The sequence below is a fragment of the Hemitrygon akajei genome, chromosome 6, assembly GCF_048418815.1.
Source record: "Hemitrygon akajei chromosome 6, sHemAka1.3, whole genome shotgun sequence".
NCBI lineage: Eukaryota > Metazoa > Chordata > Chondrichthyes > Myliobatiformes > Dasyatidae > Hemitrygon > Hemitrygon akajei.
Genome location: NC_133129.1, coordinates 95,602,438 through 95,620,147, shown reverse-complemented (window position 1 = coordinate 95,620,147; position 17,710 = coordinate 95,602,438). Strand labels below are relative to the sequence as shown.

At 48.8% G+C, this 17,710-nt stretch overlaps 1 protein-coding gene across 1 annotated transcript in view; it reads left to right on the top strand.

Annotated features, from left to right (window-relative positions):
* Positions 1-5,144: 5,144 nt before the first annotated feature.
* Positions 5,145-17,710, top strand: part of LOC140729303 (arrestin red cell) — a 111,911-nt gene continuing 99,345 nt past the window's right edge. Inside the window, exon 1 of the mRNA XM_073048914.1 lies at positions 5,145-5,416. Coding sequence (XP_072905015.1) covers positions 5,394-5,416 — 23 coding nt within the window. The 5' untranslated portion in view covers positions 5,145-5,393. The remainder of the gene's footprint in view (positions 5,417-17,710) is intronic.

Below are 17,710 nucleotides of genomic sequence, written 5' to 3'. Positions count from 1 at the left end.
CCGTCCGGTTTGTTGTACGCACGGAGCCCGGGAGTCTGTCGGTGCTGGTGATGGTATCACAGGCAATCGGCGGGAGGCGGTGGAAGGGGGTGGTTGCAATTTCTAACACCACTTCTTGCATACCCACCTTCTTACCTCCATGCCATACAGGCTGTCCCTGAACAACCATGCTACACCTTACATACCACCATCTCTGTCCACACATCTTCACAAAACACCATACAATACCCTCTCTGTCCTCACAAGGCCTTTCCTTCACCCCGCACAACACCCTCCCTATACCCTGCACAACACCCTTCCTACACCCCGCACAACATCCTCCCTACACCCCGCACAACACCCTCCCTATACCCTGCACAACACCCTCCCTACACCCCACACAACACCCTCCCTATACCCTGCACAACACCCTTCCTACACCCCGCACAACACCTTCCCTATACCCTGCACAACACCCTCCCTACACCCCACACAACACCCTCCCTATACCCTGCACAACACCCTCCCTATACCCTGCACAACACCCTTCCTACACCCCGCACAACACCTTCCCTACACCCTGCACAACACCCTCCCTATACCCCTCTAACACCCTCTCTGGACCTACAAAACCCTCTCTACACCCCACAAAACTCCCTCCCTACACCCCACACAACAGCCTCTCTACCCCCCCCCCCCACACACACACAGCATCCTCTGTACACCCCACTCAACTTGATCCTCAGCACATTGTACTTGGAGCAATTGGTCACATTCTGGCTGTGTGGAAAATGGGTGAAGTTGATTTTAATTTTCAATTTTCATTTCTGATTTTAGGGATTGATAATATATGCAGTAAACCTCAGATAATCCGGTACTAATTATAATCACTGCATGGGAACTGTTCAAAGTTCAAAGTAAATTTACTATCTAGGTATGTATATGGCACCATATACTATCCTGAGATTTGCTTTGCAATAGAACAAAGAGATACAATAGAGTCAATGAAAGAAAACACACATAGATTGACAAACAACTGTTGTGCAAAAGAAGACACTGTGCAAATACAAAAACCTGGGCAAATTTGGCCCTGCTCCTCTGTACCAATCAATGTCTCCATCTGGGCTTGTCCCATTTGCCCATGTCTCTCTAAACAGTCCTGCTGAAGGGTCTCGGCCCAAAACGTCAACTGTTTATTCCCTTCCGTAGATGCTACCTGAGTTCCTCCAGCATTTTGTGTGTGTTGCTCTGGATTTTCAGCATCTGCAGATCTTCTCATGCGTGTGTCCCTCTAAACCCTTCCGATCCATGTAGCTGTCCAATGGTCTTTTAAATGTTAACCTCAGCTGCCTCAGCTACTTCTATATACTCACCACTCTCTGGGTCAGGGGTCCCCTACTTGGGGTCCACAGACCCCTCAGATAACAGTAAGGCTCCATGGAATAAAAAGGTTGGGAACCCCTGGTCTGGGTGGGAAAATTGCCCTTCAGTTTCCTATTCAGTCTCTTCCCTCTCACCTTAAACCTATTGTTCCTAGTTCTGCATTCCCCGACCCGCAAGTTCAAATTCTAGTTCAGCTCATCGTCATTCATCTGCAGATGATGCTGAGTACATCCTAGGCCGTGCCGGGAGGCATCAGCAGTGATGTAACCTGGGGTCGTCGGGGGTTTTGGGTCTTTCAACATTCAACACTCTTGCCCGGGTGACTCAGCCAGGGCTGAGCAGACCCTGGCTTGTATCCAGCAGCGTTGTCCATGGGTCACACCCCTTGATCCATAGCCACTTTGTGACTCACCCAGAAGCCTCAAGCTACATGGGAGGCCCAGCCATCTTCAAAGTATTAGTCAGAAGGAGCTACAGTCTACACATTATTGGATTGGGTTCCACGCCGCCTAGCAATCCCCCGATTTAACCCTAGCCTAATCACAGGACGATTTACTATGCTGAAATAACTACCGACCGGTACATCCTTGGACTGTGGGTGTAAACCAAAGCACCCGGAGGAGACCCATGCAGTCACGAGGAGAATGTACACGGTCACAAACAAACATACAAGTGGGAAATAAACCTGCTAACTATTACGCTTTCGAGCTGCCCCAAACCTCCTCTAAGATTAACGTAACCTCCTCCTCTACATAGCCCCTCACTCAAGATACTGGAGGAACTCAGAAAGTCATATGGAAATGAATTAACAGTCGACGTTTCGTGCTGAGACCCTTGAAGAGGGAGAAGCTAGAAAAAGAAGGCGGGGTGGGGGAAGGAGTACAAGCTGGGAGGTGATAGGTGAAGTCAGGTGGGTGGGGCAGAGGCGATGAAGTAAGAAGCTGGGAGGTGATAGGTAGACAAGGCAAAGGGCTGGAGAAGAAGGCCTTTGATTGGAGAGGAGAGTGGACCATGGGAGAAAGGCAAGAAGGGGGGGGGGGTCACCAGGGGGAGGTGATAGGCATGTGAGGAGAAGAGGTAAGAGGAAAGACAGAGTGTGGAATTGAAGAGTTGTGGGGGGGGGGGTGGGGGAGTTGAAATTATGAGAAATTGGAGAAATCGATACTCATGCCATCAGATTGGAGGCTACCCAGACGGAATATGAAATGTTGCTCCTCCACCCTGAGTGTGGCTTCAGCATGGCAGTAGGGAAGCCATGGAGGACAGGTCGGAATGGGAATGTGGATTGGAATTACAATACTTGGCCACCGGGAATTGCTGCTTTTGTGGACGGGATAGTGGAAAGTCGATAGGCTGCAGGGCCTGTTTCTATGCATTCTATGACTAGATTAACTGTGAAGGTGAGCCAATAACTGGTAGATAAAACTTAGTACAAAGTATTCCATTTTACTGAATTACACCAGGGCAGGACTCGTGCAGGAGACGCTCGGGCTGTGGAGAGTGTTGTAGAAGAGAGAGACCGAAAAGTAAAGGTATATAGTTCCCTGAATGTGGAAACACAGGTAGACAGAGTGGTGAATGTTCTTGGCACGATGCCCTTTGTTGGCCAGGACACTGGGAACAAGAGTTGGGACATTATGTTACAGCTGTACATGATGCAGGTGAGATCATACTTGGAGTATTAATAAGCTGGAAAAGGTGCAGAAAAGCCTCACAACAATGTTACTGGTGCTGTGTATTTAATATTTCAGTAATATTCTAAATATATTGGTTGATTTGGCATTCTTTGTTGTTTACATGCAAATGTGTGGCGGGCTATATAAAAAAGTACATGAATGGCATATGTCATCATGCCTCTACATCACATGTGGCGTCCCGCTTAAAGTTAAAATGAAACTAAGCCACCGCAATCCCGGCTCTGCCTTTATTTCAATTATTTTAATGCTTTGGAGTTACAAAGCGTAACAACTGGCACTCGATGGTTTGAGCCTCCTCAATACCCAGAGCCTGGACTGCCACCTTACTGCCCTATTGTCCTGTTTATTATTTATTGTAATGCCTGCACTGTTTTGTGCACTTTATGCAGTCCTGGGTAGGTCTGTAGTCCAGTGTAGTAGTTGTGTGTTTCTTTTTTTCTGTGTTGTTTTTTACGTAGTTCAGTCTAGTTTTTATACTGTGTCATGTAACACCATGGTCCTGAAAAAACGTGGTCTCATTTTTACTGTGTACTGTACCAGCAGTTCTGGTCGAAATGACAATAAAAGTGACTTGACTTGACCTCAGGAGAGATTGGATAGACTGAGACTGTTTTCCCTGGGAGGCCAAGGGGTGACATTACACAGGTACAGTGTATAAAATCATGAGGAGCTTAGATAAGATGGATGATCACAGTCTTTTCCCCAGGGTAGAGGAATCTGAAACAAGTGGATATTTAAAGGAGGCTCGAGGGGCAGGTTTTTTCCCATACAGAGGGTGGTGGGTACATGGATCAAGCTGCCAGAGGAAGTGGTACAATCACAACATTGAAAAGACACAAACAGATCCATGAGAGGAAAGATTTGTATGAGTATGGACCAAACACGGGCAGCAGAGTAGCTACAGCATGCCGCTGTTCGGCACGGACACGTTGGGCTTGTTTCTGTGTCAAACCCCTCCGAATGTTAGACACAAGAGATTCCACAGACGCTGGAAATCTTGAGCAGCGCACACACAGAAAAAAAAGCCGGAAGAACTCATTAGGTCAAGCAGTATCTATAGAGGGGAATAAACAACCGATGTTTTGGGCTGAGACCTTTCAAAGGCTAATTTCAATATTAGAGAATGTATACAGTATACAACATGTAATTTTCACAGACATGCACAGGGGAGTATAGATATATTAATCTCAGCATATAGGATAAAAACTTCATTCCCAGGAATGCAACTGGTTAACCTATTAACCAGGAATGCAACTGGTTAACTATCTCTTTGGATTTTGAGATTTGGTATGTCAGCAAAGACACGTGAAGAGCATCACTATCTGGTATGGGCGAGGGCAAGCACTGCACAGGATCTGAAAAACCAGCAAAAACTTGTAAACTCAGCCAGCTCCATCTTGGGCCACTAGCCTTTCCACTACCGACGACATCTTCTATAGGAGATGGCTCAAGAAGGCGGCATACGACCTGCTCTCTTCTCGTTGCTACCAATCAGGGAGGACGTACAGGAGCCTGAAGACACACATTCAACGTTTTAGGAACAGCTTTGTCCACTCTGTCATCAGATTTCTGCATGGACCATGAACACTGCCTCTCTTTTTGCTCTATTTATGCACAACTTAGTTATAATATGTCTTATTGTAACATTATAGTACTGTACTGTTGCCGCAAAACAACAAATTTCACGATTTATGTCAGTGATAATAATTCTGAGCCTTTGCAAACAATATGCACTTTCCCCATGGTCCTATATTATTGCAATGTACTATTTGCAATTAAGCCCAGCGAATTGCCTCCCTAAAGACTTCCTGAACGAACGCATTGACTCCCACATGGGCTCTTCACCTGTCGCCTCAACCACCCCCCCCCCCTTTCTCCTCCCCCTTTCTCCTCCCCCTTTCTCCTCCCCCTTTTGAGTTCCTTCGCTCAGACATGGGACGGGGCATGGAGAGCAATGACGTCAGGAGAGCTCCCCGGGCACCCACGTGACGCAGAGCGGGGCGCCGCCCCTCCAACTCTCGCTCGCTGCACCCACCCCTCGAGGCCGCGGTTGGGCAGATGGGCTGTCAATCGGGGCCGCGGTTGGGCGGGGCGTGTGGCGTCCCTCCATTCGTCAGCGGCTCGAGCGGGCGGCTGGAAACATTGTAGCGGCGCGAGCTGAGAGGGGGGGGGGTTCCCCCGGCCGATTGGATACATTGTAACGGCGCGATAGGGAATCTCCGTCTGGGGCCGGCCAAGCGGCTGCATCCTTGGGGCGCCTCGCCCTACAACGGGGGGTCTAAACCTCTCTCCTTCAGCACCCGGGAAGGAACACCTTGACTCTTTGGTGGCATCATGGGGGACAAATCCGGCACGAGGTGGGTACATTCTTCTCCATTTTCTTGCCCCAACCCCTTTAAAAAATTTACCTCCTTCTCCGAAGGCCTACCACTTTATTTAAAGGCATACTGCACGCCACCGTCTCCCTTCTACCCATTCTCCCTATCTCTTATAAGTCTCTCAATCTTTCTACCCCCCCCCCCTTCCCTTCTCCCAGTCCTGAGTGAAAGGACGCACTCTGTCAGACCCTTGGGCTTCACCTCTGCGGTCTACGCTGTACATTCGTAGAGGTTTTGTGGCCGAGCTTTCCGGATGGAGTCTCGGGCCTCTGCGTCCTCCAGATGCTCGGCTGAAAACAGGGCAATAAATCCCACTTACTCTATGCCCCACGGCTCCGTGGGCTAAAATACTTTCTTAAAAATAATAATGGCTGCGTCTGTACCCACCTCTTCTGCGGGCTGCGAGCTAAAGAACCCAACCAGCCGTCTTCCTGAGTAATCGAGCTACTAACTGTTATAAATTTTTACCGCCCCGGTTATTAGCCCCTATCGCAGAGAGATGGGTTCTTGCCCACGCCGTCAAGGTGCTGAGGATTCGAACTCCATTAACCTGCATCAGGACAATTACCTCTCCCAATACCGGAAACCCCATCCTCCCCTCGACCTTGGACCTTGGACATTCCCTTTTCTTCCCCTCTCCCATCGGGCAGAAGATACAAAATCCGGAAAGCACCGGGCTCAAGGACAGCCTCTATCCCCGTTGTTACAAGACTAAAGGCTCCCAGTACAATAGGATGGACTCTTGGCCTCACCATCTACCTTGTTATGGCCTTGCTCCTCATTGTCGACCTGCACTGCACTTTCCCTTCCTTCAGCATTATTCGTGATTTTCCCTTATAATAACTTGTACTGTATACTCAGTATGCAAGCAAAGCTTTTCACTGTATCCTTGTACAAATGACATGACTTATTTTTGATAGTGTGGAACAGGCCTGCCCTCAGAGCCTCACTGCACAGTAATCCTGCAGTTTAATCCCAGCCTTGTCACAGGGATGTTACTATGACCAATTGACCTATCGTCTGTGGACTGAGGGAGGAAAACAAGCGGTCATGGAGCAAACTCCTCACAGGCAGCGGTGAGAATTGAACCTGTGTCGCTGGTACTGTAGAGCGTTGTGCTACCGTCCTGCCCTATGTGAACCAATTCCATTTCCAATCTGGTAACTGGAATTAGACTCATCATTTTGGAAACGGGGCCTGGTGGTGTGCAGCTCTCTTTGGTTCAACAGTGACGATGCTGCCTGAAGGTTTACGCTTGTCCCTCTGCCTCGCCGTCACCCGTGCGCGCCTCCGCAAGCTGGACCTGATCCCTCCACCACCCTATCCTCACCTGCAGCTTCGCTGCCCGAGCATTTCCCCTTCCTTCACCCTCGGCTGTGCCACCCCAGGCAGCGTTACACCCAGAGTCTGCGAGATGGTCAACTTCTCACCACATCCCCCCATGGCATCAAGCTGCCGGGAGGTGGAGTGGCTTGAGGGAGACAGCTGATTGAGATGAACCTGTGGAATGTGTTGAGAGAGTCAGGGAGTTGTCACCATAGGTCCTTACTGGCCTGATCTTCATTGGAACTGGAGCTCCAGCCTTCCCAGTCTCCTTGTCTTGAGTTTACTATTGTCGCAGTGAGAAGCTTGCCCTGCATACTGCTCACGTCGTTACAGTGCATTGAGACAGGACAAGGTAAAACAGTAAGAATGCAGAGTAAAGTGTAACAGCTACAGAGAGAGTGCAGTGCGGGTCAACGATCAAGTTCAAGATCATACCGAGGTAGGCTGTGAGGCCGAGAGTCCCACCTTGTTGTAAACAGATCTGTTCAAGAGTCTGATGGCAGCTACGTGCTTACAGGCTTTTGTATCTCCTGCCCGATGGGAGGAGGGAGAAGAGAGAATGTCTGGGGTGGGGTCTCTGATTCTGCTGGCTCCTTTACGGAGGAAGAGGGACGCGTAGACAGTCCATGGAGGTGGATTTGATGTGCTGAGCTGTGCCTGCAACTCTCCGTGGTTTCCTGTGGTCAAGTTCTGATCGGTTGCTGTACCAAGGTGCATCCAGATAGAATGCTTTCTGGGTGCTGCCATTTAAAAATAGGTCAGCTTTGGGGACCTGCTGAATTTCCTTAGCCTCCTGAGGAAGTAGAGGCATTCTCCCATCTACAATAATTTGTCTGTCTCCTTCAATGCTTTGCCCACACAGGTATCTGTGTCTTAAACACGTTGGTATCTTTTTCCACCATCTCCTCTGGCAGCACGTTCCAGATCTCAACTGCTTTGGTGTAAATACCGAAAACCTTTCCTCCTCGCGTGCCCACTCGGTTCGGCGCGGTAACACGACGCTCAGAAGTTCCAGCGACTGCGGTTTAATTCCGGCCGCTGCCCGTATGCTCCCCCCCCCCCGTGACTGCGTGGGTTTCCTCCCGGTGCTCCAGTTTCCTCCCACACGTGCTGGTTGGTAGGTTAACTGGTCCTTGTAAATCGTCCTGTGATTAGGTTGGGTTAAATCGGGGATTGCTGGGTGGCACGACTCAAAGGGTCTGTTCCACGCTGGAACCCAATAAATAAAACCCTATTCTACTTCTATCACTTGAAGAAAAACCTCAATCTGCTCAATGCTCATTGTGGTAAATGTTCAGACTATCTATCCGTGATTATTGTTATTTTGTACATCTATCAAATCACCTCTCAGCCTCCACTCCAGGAAAACCAAGCCCAGCCTCTCCAACCTCCCCCCATAACTATAGTCCTCCAGTCCAGGCAACATCTCGGTGAACTTACCCCTGCCCTCTCCACCCTTCCCCCTGTGCAGTGTGCTCTTTGTTCTTTTCTACTCCTCTTGCAAGTTCCTCTTTAAGCCCCAAGTTGCTGACACAAGGTTATTTATATAGTGACTGTTTGCAAGGTTTTTTCGGAACCCTATGGTGTAGACTGTGCTTTGCAGTAGGGGGGGGGGGGGGTGGTGGAGTTGATTTTGTAATAGGATCTGATATTGTATACAGTTTTCTCTTGCAAATTTGTTCTGAGAGTCCGCTGGTTGTGGGACTGAGGTGAACTTCCTCTTTGAGTGTGTGTACGTGACTTTACTGGCTGTACTGACGGTGGAAAGCTTGGTGTTGTGGACTGCTTCGACACCTGTTGTGTGTCCTGCGGAAGACAGGAGAGGGCAGTCTCTACCTATACATTCAATGCAAGTGCGTGTTTGGGGAGGCGCTGGGCTGCTCAGCCCATCTGGAAGCTGCTAGCCCATTCCTCTGTAGTTTAAGCTTTGCATTTGCATCTCTTTTCCCTGCAGATGTAACCGGCAGGAGAGCCCCTACCTCACAGTGTCAGCGACGCGGGTTCAGTTCTGTGATGTGCTGGGCTGTGCCCGGGGCGCTCGGTAATTTCTTGCAGTTTTCATACCCAGCTGTGGCACATCGGGTTAGGGTGCTCTCTGTGGCACACGTGTAAAAGAATTGGTGAAAGTTATCGGGGACAGGCCATATTCCTGTATCATAGCATACAGAAGTGTTCAGCCCACAATGTTGTGCCAAACAAGTCAAAAACAGCCAAACAGTAATCCTTCCAATCCGCACGTCCATATCCCAATATCATCCTCACGTCCACGTGCCTATCCAAATGTCTCTTAAAAGCCTCTAATATATTTGCCTCTACTGCCATAGCAGGCATCTACCACTGAGTATTTAAAAAAAAATAACTTGCCATTGCATCTCCTTTGAATCTACCCCCCTCTCACCTTCAGTACACGTCCTCTGATATTAGACATTTCAACTCTGGGAAACAAATTCTGTCTGCTCTATCTGTGCATCTTATAAACCTCTATCAGATCTCCCCTCAGCCTCCGGTGCTCTAGAGAAAACAACCCAAGTTTATCCGGCCTCTCGTGATAGCAACATGCCCTCTAAACCAGGCAGCATCCTGGTAAACCTCTCCTGCACCCTCTCCAAAGCCTCAACATCCCTCCTACAGTGGGGTGGCCAGAACTGTATGCCGTGCTCTCAATGTGGCCTAGCCAGAGCTTTATCTTTCTGAGATGACGAATTTCAGGGTTGTATGTACTTGATATGTACTTTGGTAATAAATTTACTTTGAACTTTTGAAATGGAGGCGTTACCTAGCTTTCTTGGCCACGTCGTCTACATGTTAGGACCAGGACAAGCCGTCGGTGAAAATGCCGGGGCTTCATAAGGTAGTAGGCAGACTGTGTATGGAGTAGTGTGAGCAATTTTGCATCCCATATCCAAGAAAGAATGTGCTGGCATTGGAGATGGCCCACAGGATGCTTAGCCGAATGATCCTGGGAATTGTAGGGTTAACATATGAGGAGCATTTGATGGCTCTGGGCCTGTACTCGCTGGAGTTTAGAAGAATGGGGTGGGGTGGGGGAGAAGTCTCACTGAAACCTACCAAATATTGAAAAGCCCCAATAGAGTGGACAAGGAGAGGATGTTTCCTATAGTGGGGGGGGGAATAGTTTAGGACTGGGGGCACAGCCTCAGAATACAAGACTGCCCCTTCAGAACACTTTCTTTAGCCAGGGGATGGTGAATCTGAGGAATTCATGGCTACAGATGGCTGCAGAAGCCAAGTGATTGGATATATTTAAAGCGGAGGTTGATAAGGCTCTGGGTCTAAGGTTATGGGGAGAAGGCAGGAGAATGGGGTTGAGAGGGAAACTAAATCAGTCACAATGGATTGGACTTGATGGACAAATGGTCCAGATCTGCTCCTGCGGAGAATATGTGGGAAGAGTTAATTGCCACGTGCGAAGGAGTAGATTATAGGGAAATAACCGGGAGAGTAGGATTGGTGGGATTATCTTGAGGGCCAGCATAGATTCAGTAGACCAAATGGCGCCTCTTTAAAGCAAGCAGAAGACAGCTGACCAATCACCCTCCTGATGAAGGGTTTTGGTTCGAAACGTCCTCACTACCTCCTCCCTTAGATGCTGGCTGGCCTGCTGAGTTCTGCCAGCATTTTGTGTTTTTATTTATTTCCAGCATCTGCAGATTCACTCGTGTTGCCTTTGAATCACTGGTGTCAGTCTGATAAACCTTCCTCAAACCACTTCCCTTAACATTCTGAAATAAGGAGACTGCTTCTGTTGACAGTACTTCAGATGAGGTCTGACCAGCTTCCCTATATATCCGAATAACTAACTCCCTATAAGTAATCAATTGATCAATAAACAATGCAGTTCTGGTGAAGGATTTCAACCCGAAACACAGACAATTAAAAGTTATTTTGTTTTATTTTCGAAGTACAGACCTGAGATTTATTTTTTTGTGGGCGTACTCAATAAATCCATAGAATAATAACCAGAAGAGAATCAATGATAGACAGCTCAACTTGGGTAACACGCGCAAAATGCTGGTGGAACGCAGCAGGTCAGGCAGCATCTATAGGGAGAAGTGCTGTCGCGTTTCGGGCCTAGACCCGTCGTCAGGACTGGTGTTCACCCAGAGTATAGAAGACATCAACTTGTGCAATTCCAAATAGAATGAAATAATAAGCAACGAATATTGAGATCATGAGATGAAGAGTCCTTGAAGGTGAGTCCACTGGTTGTGGGAACATTTCAATGATTGGCTGAGTGAAGTTATCTTGTATGGTTCAAGATCCTGATCGGTGAGGGGATGCTGTTCCTGAACCTGGTGACGTGAGTCCTGTTGGAAGCATGTCCTGGGTGGTGGGGGTCTCTGACGATGGACGCTGCTTTCCTGCGACAGCATTTCATGTAGATGTGGATCAGTGATCGGGAGGGCTTTACCTGTGACGGACTGGGTCATATTCGCTATTTTTTTGGTAGGATTTTCCGTTCAAGGGCATTGGTGTTTCTGTACCCGTCTGTGATCATACCCATCAGCTTGAGTTCCTCCAGCATTTTGTGTTCCTTCACAATACAGTTCCACTGGCTTGCCCAGTTACTTGTGACACTCTTAACTCACACTACACAGCGTGTGGATCCCTTTAACGGTGAGCTCTGCAATCTTTCTCCAGGTAGAGATCATTTTTACAGGAGAGATACAGGAATTGGAATCAGATTTAATATCACTGGCATGTAGTGAAATTTATTGTTTTGCAGTACAGTGCAACACATAAAATTAAGGTTACTACAATAAATTGTGCATAAGATATAGGAGCAGAATTAGGCCATTTGGCCCATTAAGTCTGCTCTGCCATTTCATTTCATTTTCCTCTCTGCCTAAATCTCATGCCTTCTCCCTGTGTCCATTCATTCCCTAACTTGTATATACCCAATGACGTGGCCTCCACAGCCGCCTGTGACAATGAAATCCACGGATTCACCACACTGGCTGAAGAAGTTCCTCCTCCTCTCTGTTCCAAATGGACATCCCTCTATTCTGAGACTCCCCCCACCATAGGAAACATCCTCCCCAAATCTACTCTATTGAGGCATTCAACATTTGACAGGTGTCAATGAGACAAATAATATGATGTTCATAGGTTGTTCCCGAAATGGGAGGGGAAGAAGCTATTTGGTACACAGCGGTTAGCGCACCACTTTATCGTGGCAGCAACCACCGGTCAGGTTACAGTTCCCACCACTGTCCGTAAGGAGCCTGTACGTTCTCCCCTTGTCTGTGTGGGTTTCCTCCGGGTGCTCTGGTTTCCACTCTCATTCTGCAATGGCGTGAATTTCCTGTTATGTAACGTGCAACAAATAAAGCTAATCTTGTCTTTCAAAATGTTGCGTGTGTGTCCTCGGGCTCCTGGACCTCACTGACAGTAGTAATGAGAAGAGAGCTTGTCTTGGATGGTGAGAGTCCTTAGTGATGGACGCAGCCTGCTCTTGAAGATGTTCATGATGGTGGGGGTGGGGTAGTGTGGTGCCTGTGATGGAGCTGGCCGAGTCAACAACCCTCTTTAGCTTCTTGCCATCCTGTGCTTTGGCACCTCCATACCAGACCGTGATAGCCAGTCAGTAGGCACTCCACAGCACACCTGTAGAAATTTGCCAGTCTTTGGTGCCAGACCAAATCTCCTCAAATTTCTAATGAAGTAGAGCTTCTGATGTGCCTTCTTCGTAATTACTTGAGTTTGGAAAAGTCTATGCTTAAATTCCTCCCCCACACCCCCAAATTTGTAATTCCAGATGCTGGCCCACTTATTTAGCATCAATTCCTCCACAAATGGACTCACTCCCAACATTTTTATGCCGTGGACCAATGCCATTAAACAAGGGGTTGGTAGACCCTAGGTGGAATCCCTGCTCTACAGCCTCTTTCACGACTAACTTTCCTACCTCCTGCCATTATCCTGGGTATCTCTGAGTTACTGACCCATTTTGATGCCCTTTTGGTGTCCATTCCCACATCAAACAGAGAACCTGGTCTTTCTTGTGGAGCTGAAGTGTTGAGGGTGGGTTGGTTGAGGTTGTTGTCTGAGAAGTGGAAAAACTGTTGCTTTGCTACTAGAACCACCGACTGGTACAAGTTTTTAAAAAAAAAATGTCCACCTGTAAGAGTCCGCTCTGTTGGTTGATCTGCCTTGGTCGAGAGAGTTATAAAATTAAATACCTTGTATATCAAACTTTGGTTCGGCCACACTTGGGCTATCGTGTGCATTTTTGGTTTGGCCACACTTGGGCTATCGTGTGCATTTCTGGTTGCCCCATTACAGGAAGGATGTGGAGGTGTTGGAGAGGGTGCAGAAGAGGTTCACCAGATGCAGCCTGGATTAGAGAGCACAATGACAAAACCTTGGTGGGCTGCACCTGGAGACTTGTGTGCCATCCTGGTTGGGTGAAGGGTGGAGAGGGTGCAGGAGAGGTTGACCTGGATTACAGGGTATGAGCTATGAGGAGAGGTTTCATTAACTTGTTTTTTTTTTGCCCCTCTTTCTGTGGGAGTGGCAGAGGCCTTACAGATTGAAGGGCTTGGGGTAGACAGTCAGAAGCTTTGTTCCCACGCAGAAGAAATGTCAAACGTGTTTCAGATTCTGAAATCATTCCACTATCTGAGATGATCTGAAATCTGATTTGCAGCTGAATTGTAAAGATATAAATGACACAGATACATAATAGTCCTGGAAACAGGAATACAAAGTAGTTTCCATGGACTGTTAAGTATGTTGATGATGGAAGGGAAGAAGCTGTCCACTGAACTGGATTCACTGTCTAGGATTCTTCATCTCGTGTTCTTGATATTCGCTGCTTAATTATTTATTCAAGGGTTCATCACGTGTCGTGTTGTATGACGCGGGTGGTCATGGTCTCCTGACCATGATTGTTCTTGGCAAACTTTTCCACAGAACTGGATTGCCATTGCCCTTTTCAGGGCAGTATCCCTGAAAGAAGGGCGACCCCAGCCATTATCAATCCACCACCTGCTCCCATCTAATCCTGTTGGGTGCGGTTTCTCATTGATTCTATCGCGGTTCTTGTATGTACTGTGAATGCCCGAAAGAAAATGTATCTCAGGGTTGTGTACAGTGATGTATATGTACTTTGATAATTAATTTACTTTGAACTTTGAGCTAAAACTTTGAGAGTGGGTCTTCGGGCTCCTGTACTCCTCCCTGATGGTTGTTACAAGAAGATAAGGTGAGCGGGGAAAGTTTAAAGGTGATGCGCAGGACAAGTTTTCTTTGCACAGTAATGGTGCCTGGAACGGGCTGCCAGGGATGGTGGTGGAGGCAGATACGATAGAGGTGTTTAAGAGGCTGGGGAGTGGAGGAGTTTGGATCGTGCAGAATTATGTTAATATGACGTCGTGTTTGACACACTCGTCATGGGCAGGAGGACCCGTTCCTGTGTTGTGCTGTTTGATGTACGTACAGCACATCAAACTGAGACCATCTACAAGGCACTGGTCAGGTGTGTGATCGGCCACTTTCCACCTGCCTGGGTGAGTGTGCCTCCAACAATTCTCAAGAATCTCGACCCCCGTCCAGGGCAAAGCGACGCCCCAAACACTCCCTCCCTCCATCACAGTGGCTGCAGTGTGCACAGTCTCCAAAACGCACCACCCGGGCTACTCTGACTCTTGGCTGGGTGTGCCGAGAGGGTTGGATTTCACCACAGAGCATAGAGCGGTATATCACAGGAAGAAGCTCTTCGCCCACAATCGTCTGTACTGAAGAATTAAGCCAGCTCCCTTCTGCCTGCGTATTGAATGTTGCAGCACAGTGCTGCCCTACTTCAAGCTCACGCTAGCCTTTCCCTCCTACAATAGTAGTCCTTTCATGCATACTCATGCGTCCACGTAACAGCATCTTAAACACCACGGTCGTATCTGCTTCCATCACTCTCCGTGCAGGCACGTTCCCTGCACCCACCACTCTCCGCTTTTTGTAGACAAGTAATCTTGCCCCGTACCTTTCCTGTGAACTCTCACCCTCTCACCTTAAATGATGTGTGTTCTCTAGTATTTGACATTCCTACCCTGGGAGGGTGGAGATATGTCTCTACCAAAAGAGGTGTGAGGCACTCCCTCCCTCTGCCTGCCTGCATCTGCTTAGCACGTCCCCCACCCCCCCACCGGATCAGGGTCATGGGAAGCCATGGGAGCAGGTGGTGGATGAGCAGCCGGTGCAGATCACAAGTCCTGCTTATGCGACCACTGACGCCAGGCAGACAATCTCTGAAGAGTGTTGATAATGTCCGGGGTCACCCGTCTTGTAAAGGCACTGCCCAGGAGAAGGCAGTGGCAAACCACTTCTTTAAAAATTGCCAAGAGCAATCAGGGTCACCATGATCATCGACATCATTACACGGCACATGACAATGATGGCATCCAGACGCACCGCGAAATGTGGTGTTTACCTCAACGACCAAAGCCCACTGGTGTCCCTGTGCCAGCATAGCATTGACCGTAACCCTAGCCTGTACATCTTTGGACCTACAGGGTTAACGGGGAGAACGCACACACTCCAATCACTGGCGCTGTAAAGCGTTACATTAGCCGCTGCACTACTATGCTGCCAGTTTGGACAACTGGGTAACGTGTTTTAAAATAAGATAAATAATAGTGCTTGTGTGTCAATTGGAATCATGTCCAATGGTCCAGAGATTGCAGCCAGCATCTTAATGGCTCAGAGAATCTGCTAATTAAGTGCAATCTAAATCTCCAGGGTACTGTGTTACTGGAAGTTCTAGCCAGGCCATAACTGGAATATTGTATACAGTTCTGATCACCCTATTATAGGCTTTGGAGAGGGTGCAGAAGAGGTTTATCAGTATGCTGCCAGGATTAGGGGGCATATGCTATAATGGGAGGTAGGGCAAACTTGGGTTGTTTTCTTTGGAGAGGAGATCTTTTGAAGGAAGAGCTGATAGAGGTTTATAAGATTGAGGGGCAGATGGCATCCTCATTCCAGGATTGAAATGTCAAACACTAGGGGCCAGGTATTGAAGGCAGGGGTTCCTGACTTGGGGTCCATGGAGCCCTCAGTTAATAGTGGGAGTCCACAGCATTAGAAACAGTTTGGATCCCTGATTTAAGGTGATAGGGGATAAGTTCAAAGGAGATGTGAGGAGCAAGTTTTTAAAATTACACAGGGTGGCTGGTGCCTGGAATGTACTGCCTGGGGTGGTTGTAGGGGCAAGTACATTAGGGATTTTTAAGAGATGTTCGGATAAGCACATGGATGCGAGGGAAATGGAAGGATGTGGAGATTATGTAGGCAGAAGGGATTGGTCTAGCTGGCCCTTTGCTTGCTAAGCTACTTGATTCGGCACAACATTGTGAGCCGAAGTGCCTGTACCTGTGCCGTACTCTTCTGTTTACTACTCTTTGTAGCAGTTGCTGGAACCCATTTGCCTTGAGCATCCTTGACACTGGACAGAAACTTTGCCCTGTACGTTAGCCAGTGCATAACAGACACCTACTCTTCCCCCGACAGTGTCCGGATTTCCCTAGAAAAAGCGAACGTGGTGTTCACGGGAACCTTGGAGGTGTTCCAGGACAGTTGGGCACAGCAGGGAATAAAAATACAACCAAGATAAGAATGGAGGAACTGTTAATCTACACGCACGCGTGCGTGCTGGAGGAACTCAGCAGGCCAGGCAGCATATATGGAGAGGAATTGACGTTTTGGGCCGAGACCCTTCATCCGGAATGTGGGTGGAGGGGAGGGGCGACAAGTTGGCAGGGGATAGAGTAAGGAACTGGGAGCCGATGAGTGGTAAAGGAGGAGGAATCTGATAGGAGAGGACGGTGGACCATGTAATAAAGGTCTGACCACCTGGTCTTGCCAGTTAGAACTCCTTCCCCTCCACCACCTCCTCTTTCTGTCTTCTTCCACACCCCCCCACCTTCCTTTCCAGTCCTGATGAAGGGTCGTGGCCACAAATGAGGACTGCTTATTCCCTTCCATAGATGCAGCCTGACTTGCTGAGTTCCTCCAGCACTTTGTGTGCGTTGCTCTGGATTTCCAGCACCTGCAGAATCTCTGTTTATGTGAGACGTGTGCGGACTGTTTGCTGCCTAAGAAAGAAGGGTGGGGGTGCGGTGTGGGGGGGGGGGGGGGGGGAGACGGCGCTCACCACCGTCTTGGTTAGGCACTGAGACTGGGCTTCCGCTGGAGAATTGAGTCCGCCACCCGATCCCCGCCCTGGCGGTGGGGCCCGATCCCATTTGGCGTGGCCGATATCTTGCTGCAGGTTCCTGAGTTCCGGTCGCCCTGTTTAGCTGTGAGTGAAATCTGAAGACTTTACTTTTTTATTTACACCGTACACAAGAAGAGAGTAACTGCAGGATACAGTAAACAACGTGAGGCAGGGTGGATGCCCCAGAGCCCGGAGAGCCGGACTCGGTGACCAGGAGTGACCCCTTCCTCTGTGCAAGTGTGGCTGGTAGAAATCGGTGAGGACAAAGGAGGGGATGAATCTGGGGGCAGAGGCGAGGGGGTGAATTCCCTTCTGGGTGCGGGCAAAGTGGATTCCCCTGTCAGGGAGCAAAGGGAATTAATCCCCTTCTGGGAGGGGCAAAGGAAGGTTTAATCCCCTTCCTGGAAGGAGCAAAAAAGAGCAGGGTGAATCCCTGTTCTGGTGAGGAAAGTAGAAGAGGGGGGACTGATTCCCCTTTCTGCAGACAGATGAAAAAGGTGGGGGGGTGAATCCCTCTTTGTGGGCAAAAAGGAAGGAAGGATGGATGAATTCCCCCTGGGGAGGGACTGAAAAGATGTCAGTGGGGAGGGACAAAATGGGGGGAGTGGGTGAATCCCCCTGCTGAGGAGTGATGAAATGGGGGCTGGGCATATCCCCCTTGAGAGGGTCAGAAAGTGTGTGGTGAACCCCTCTTCTGGGGAGGGGTGAAAAGG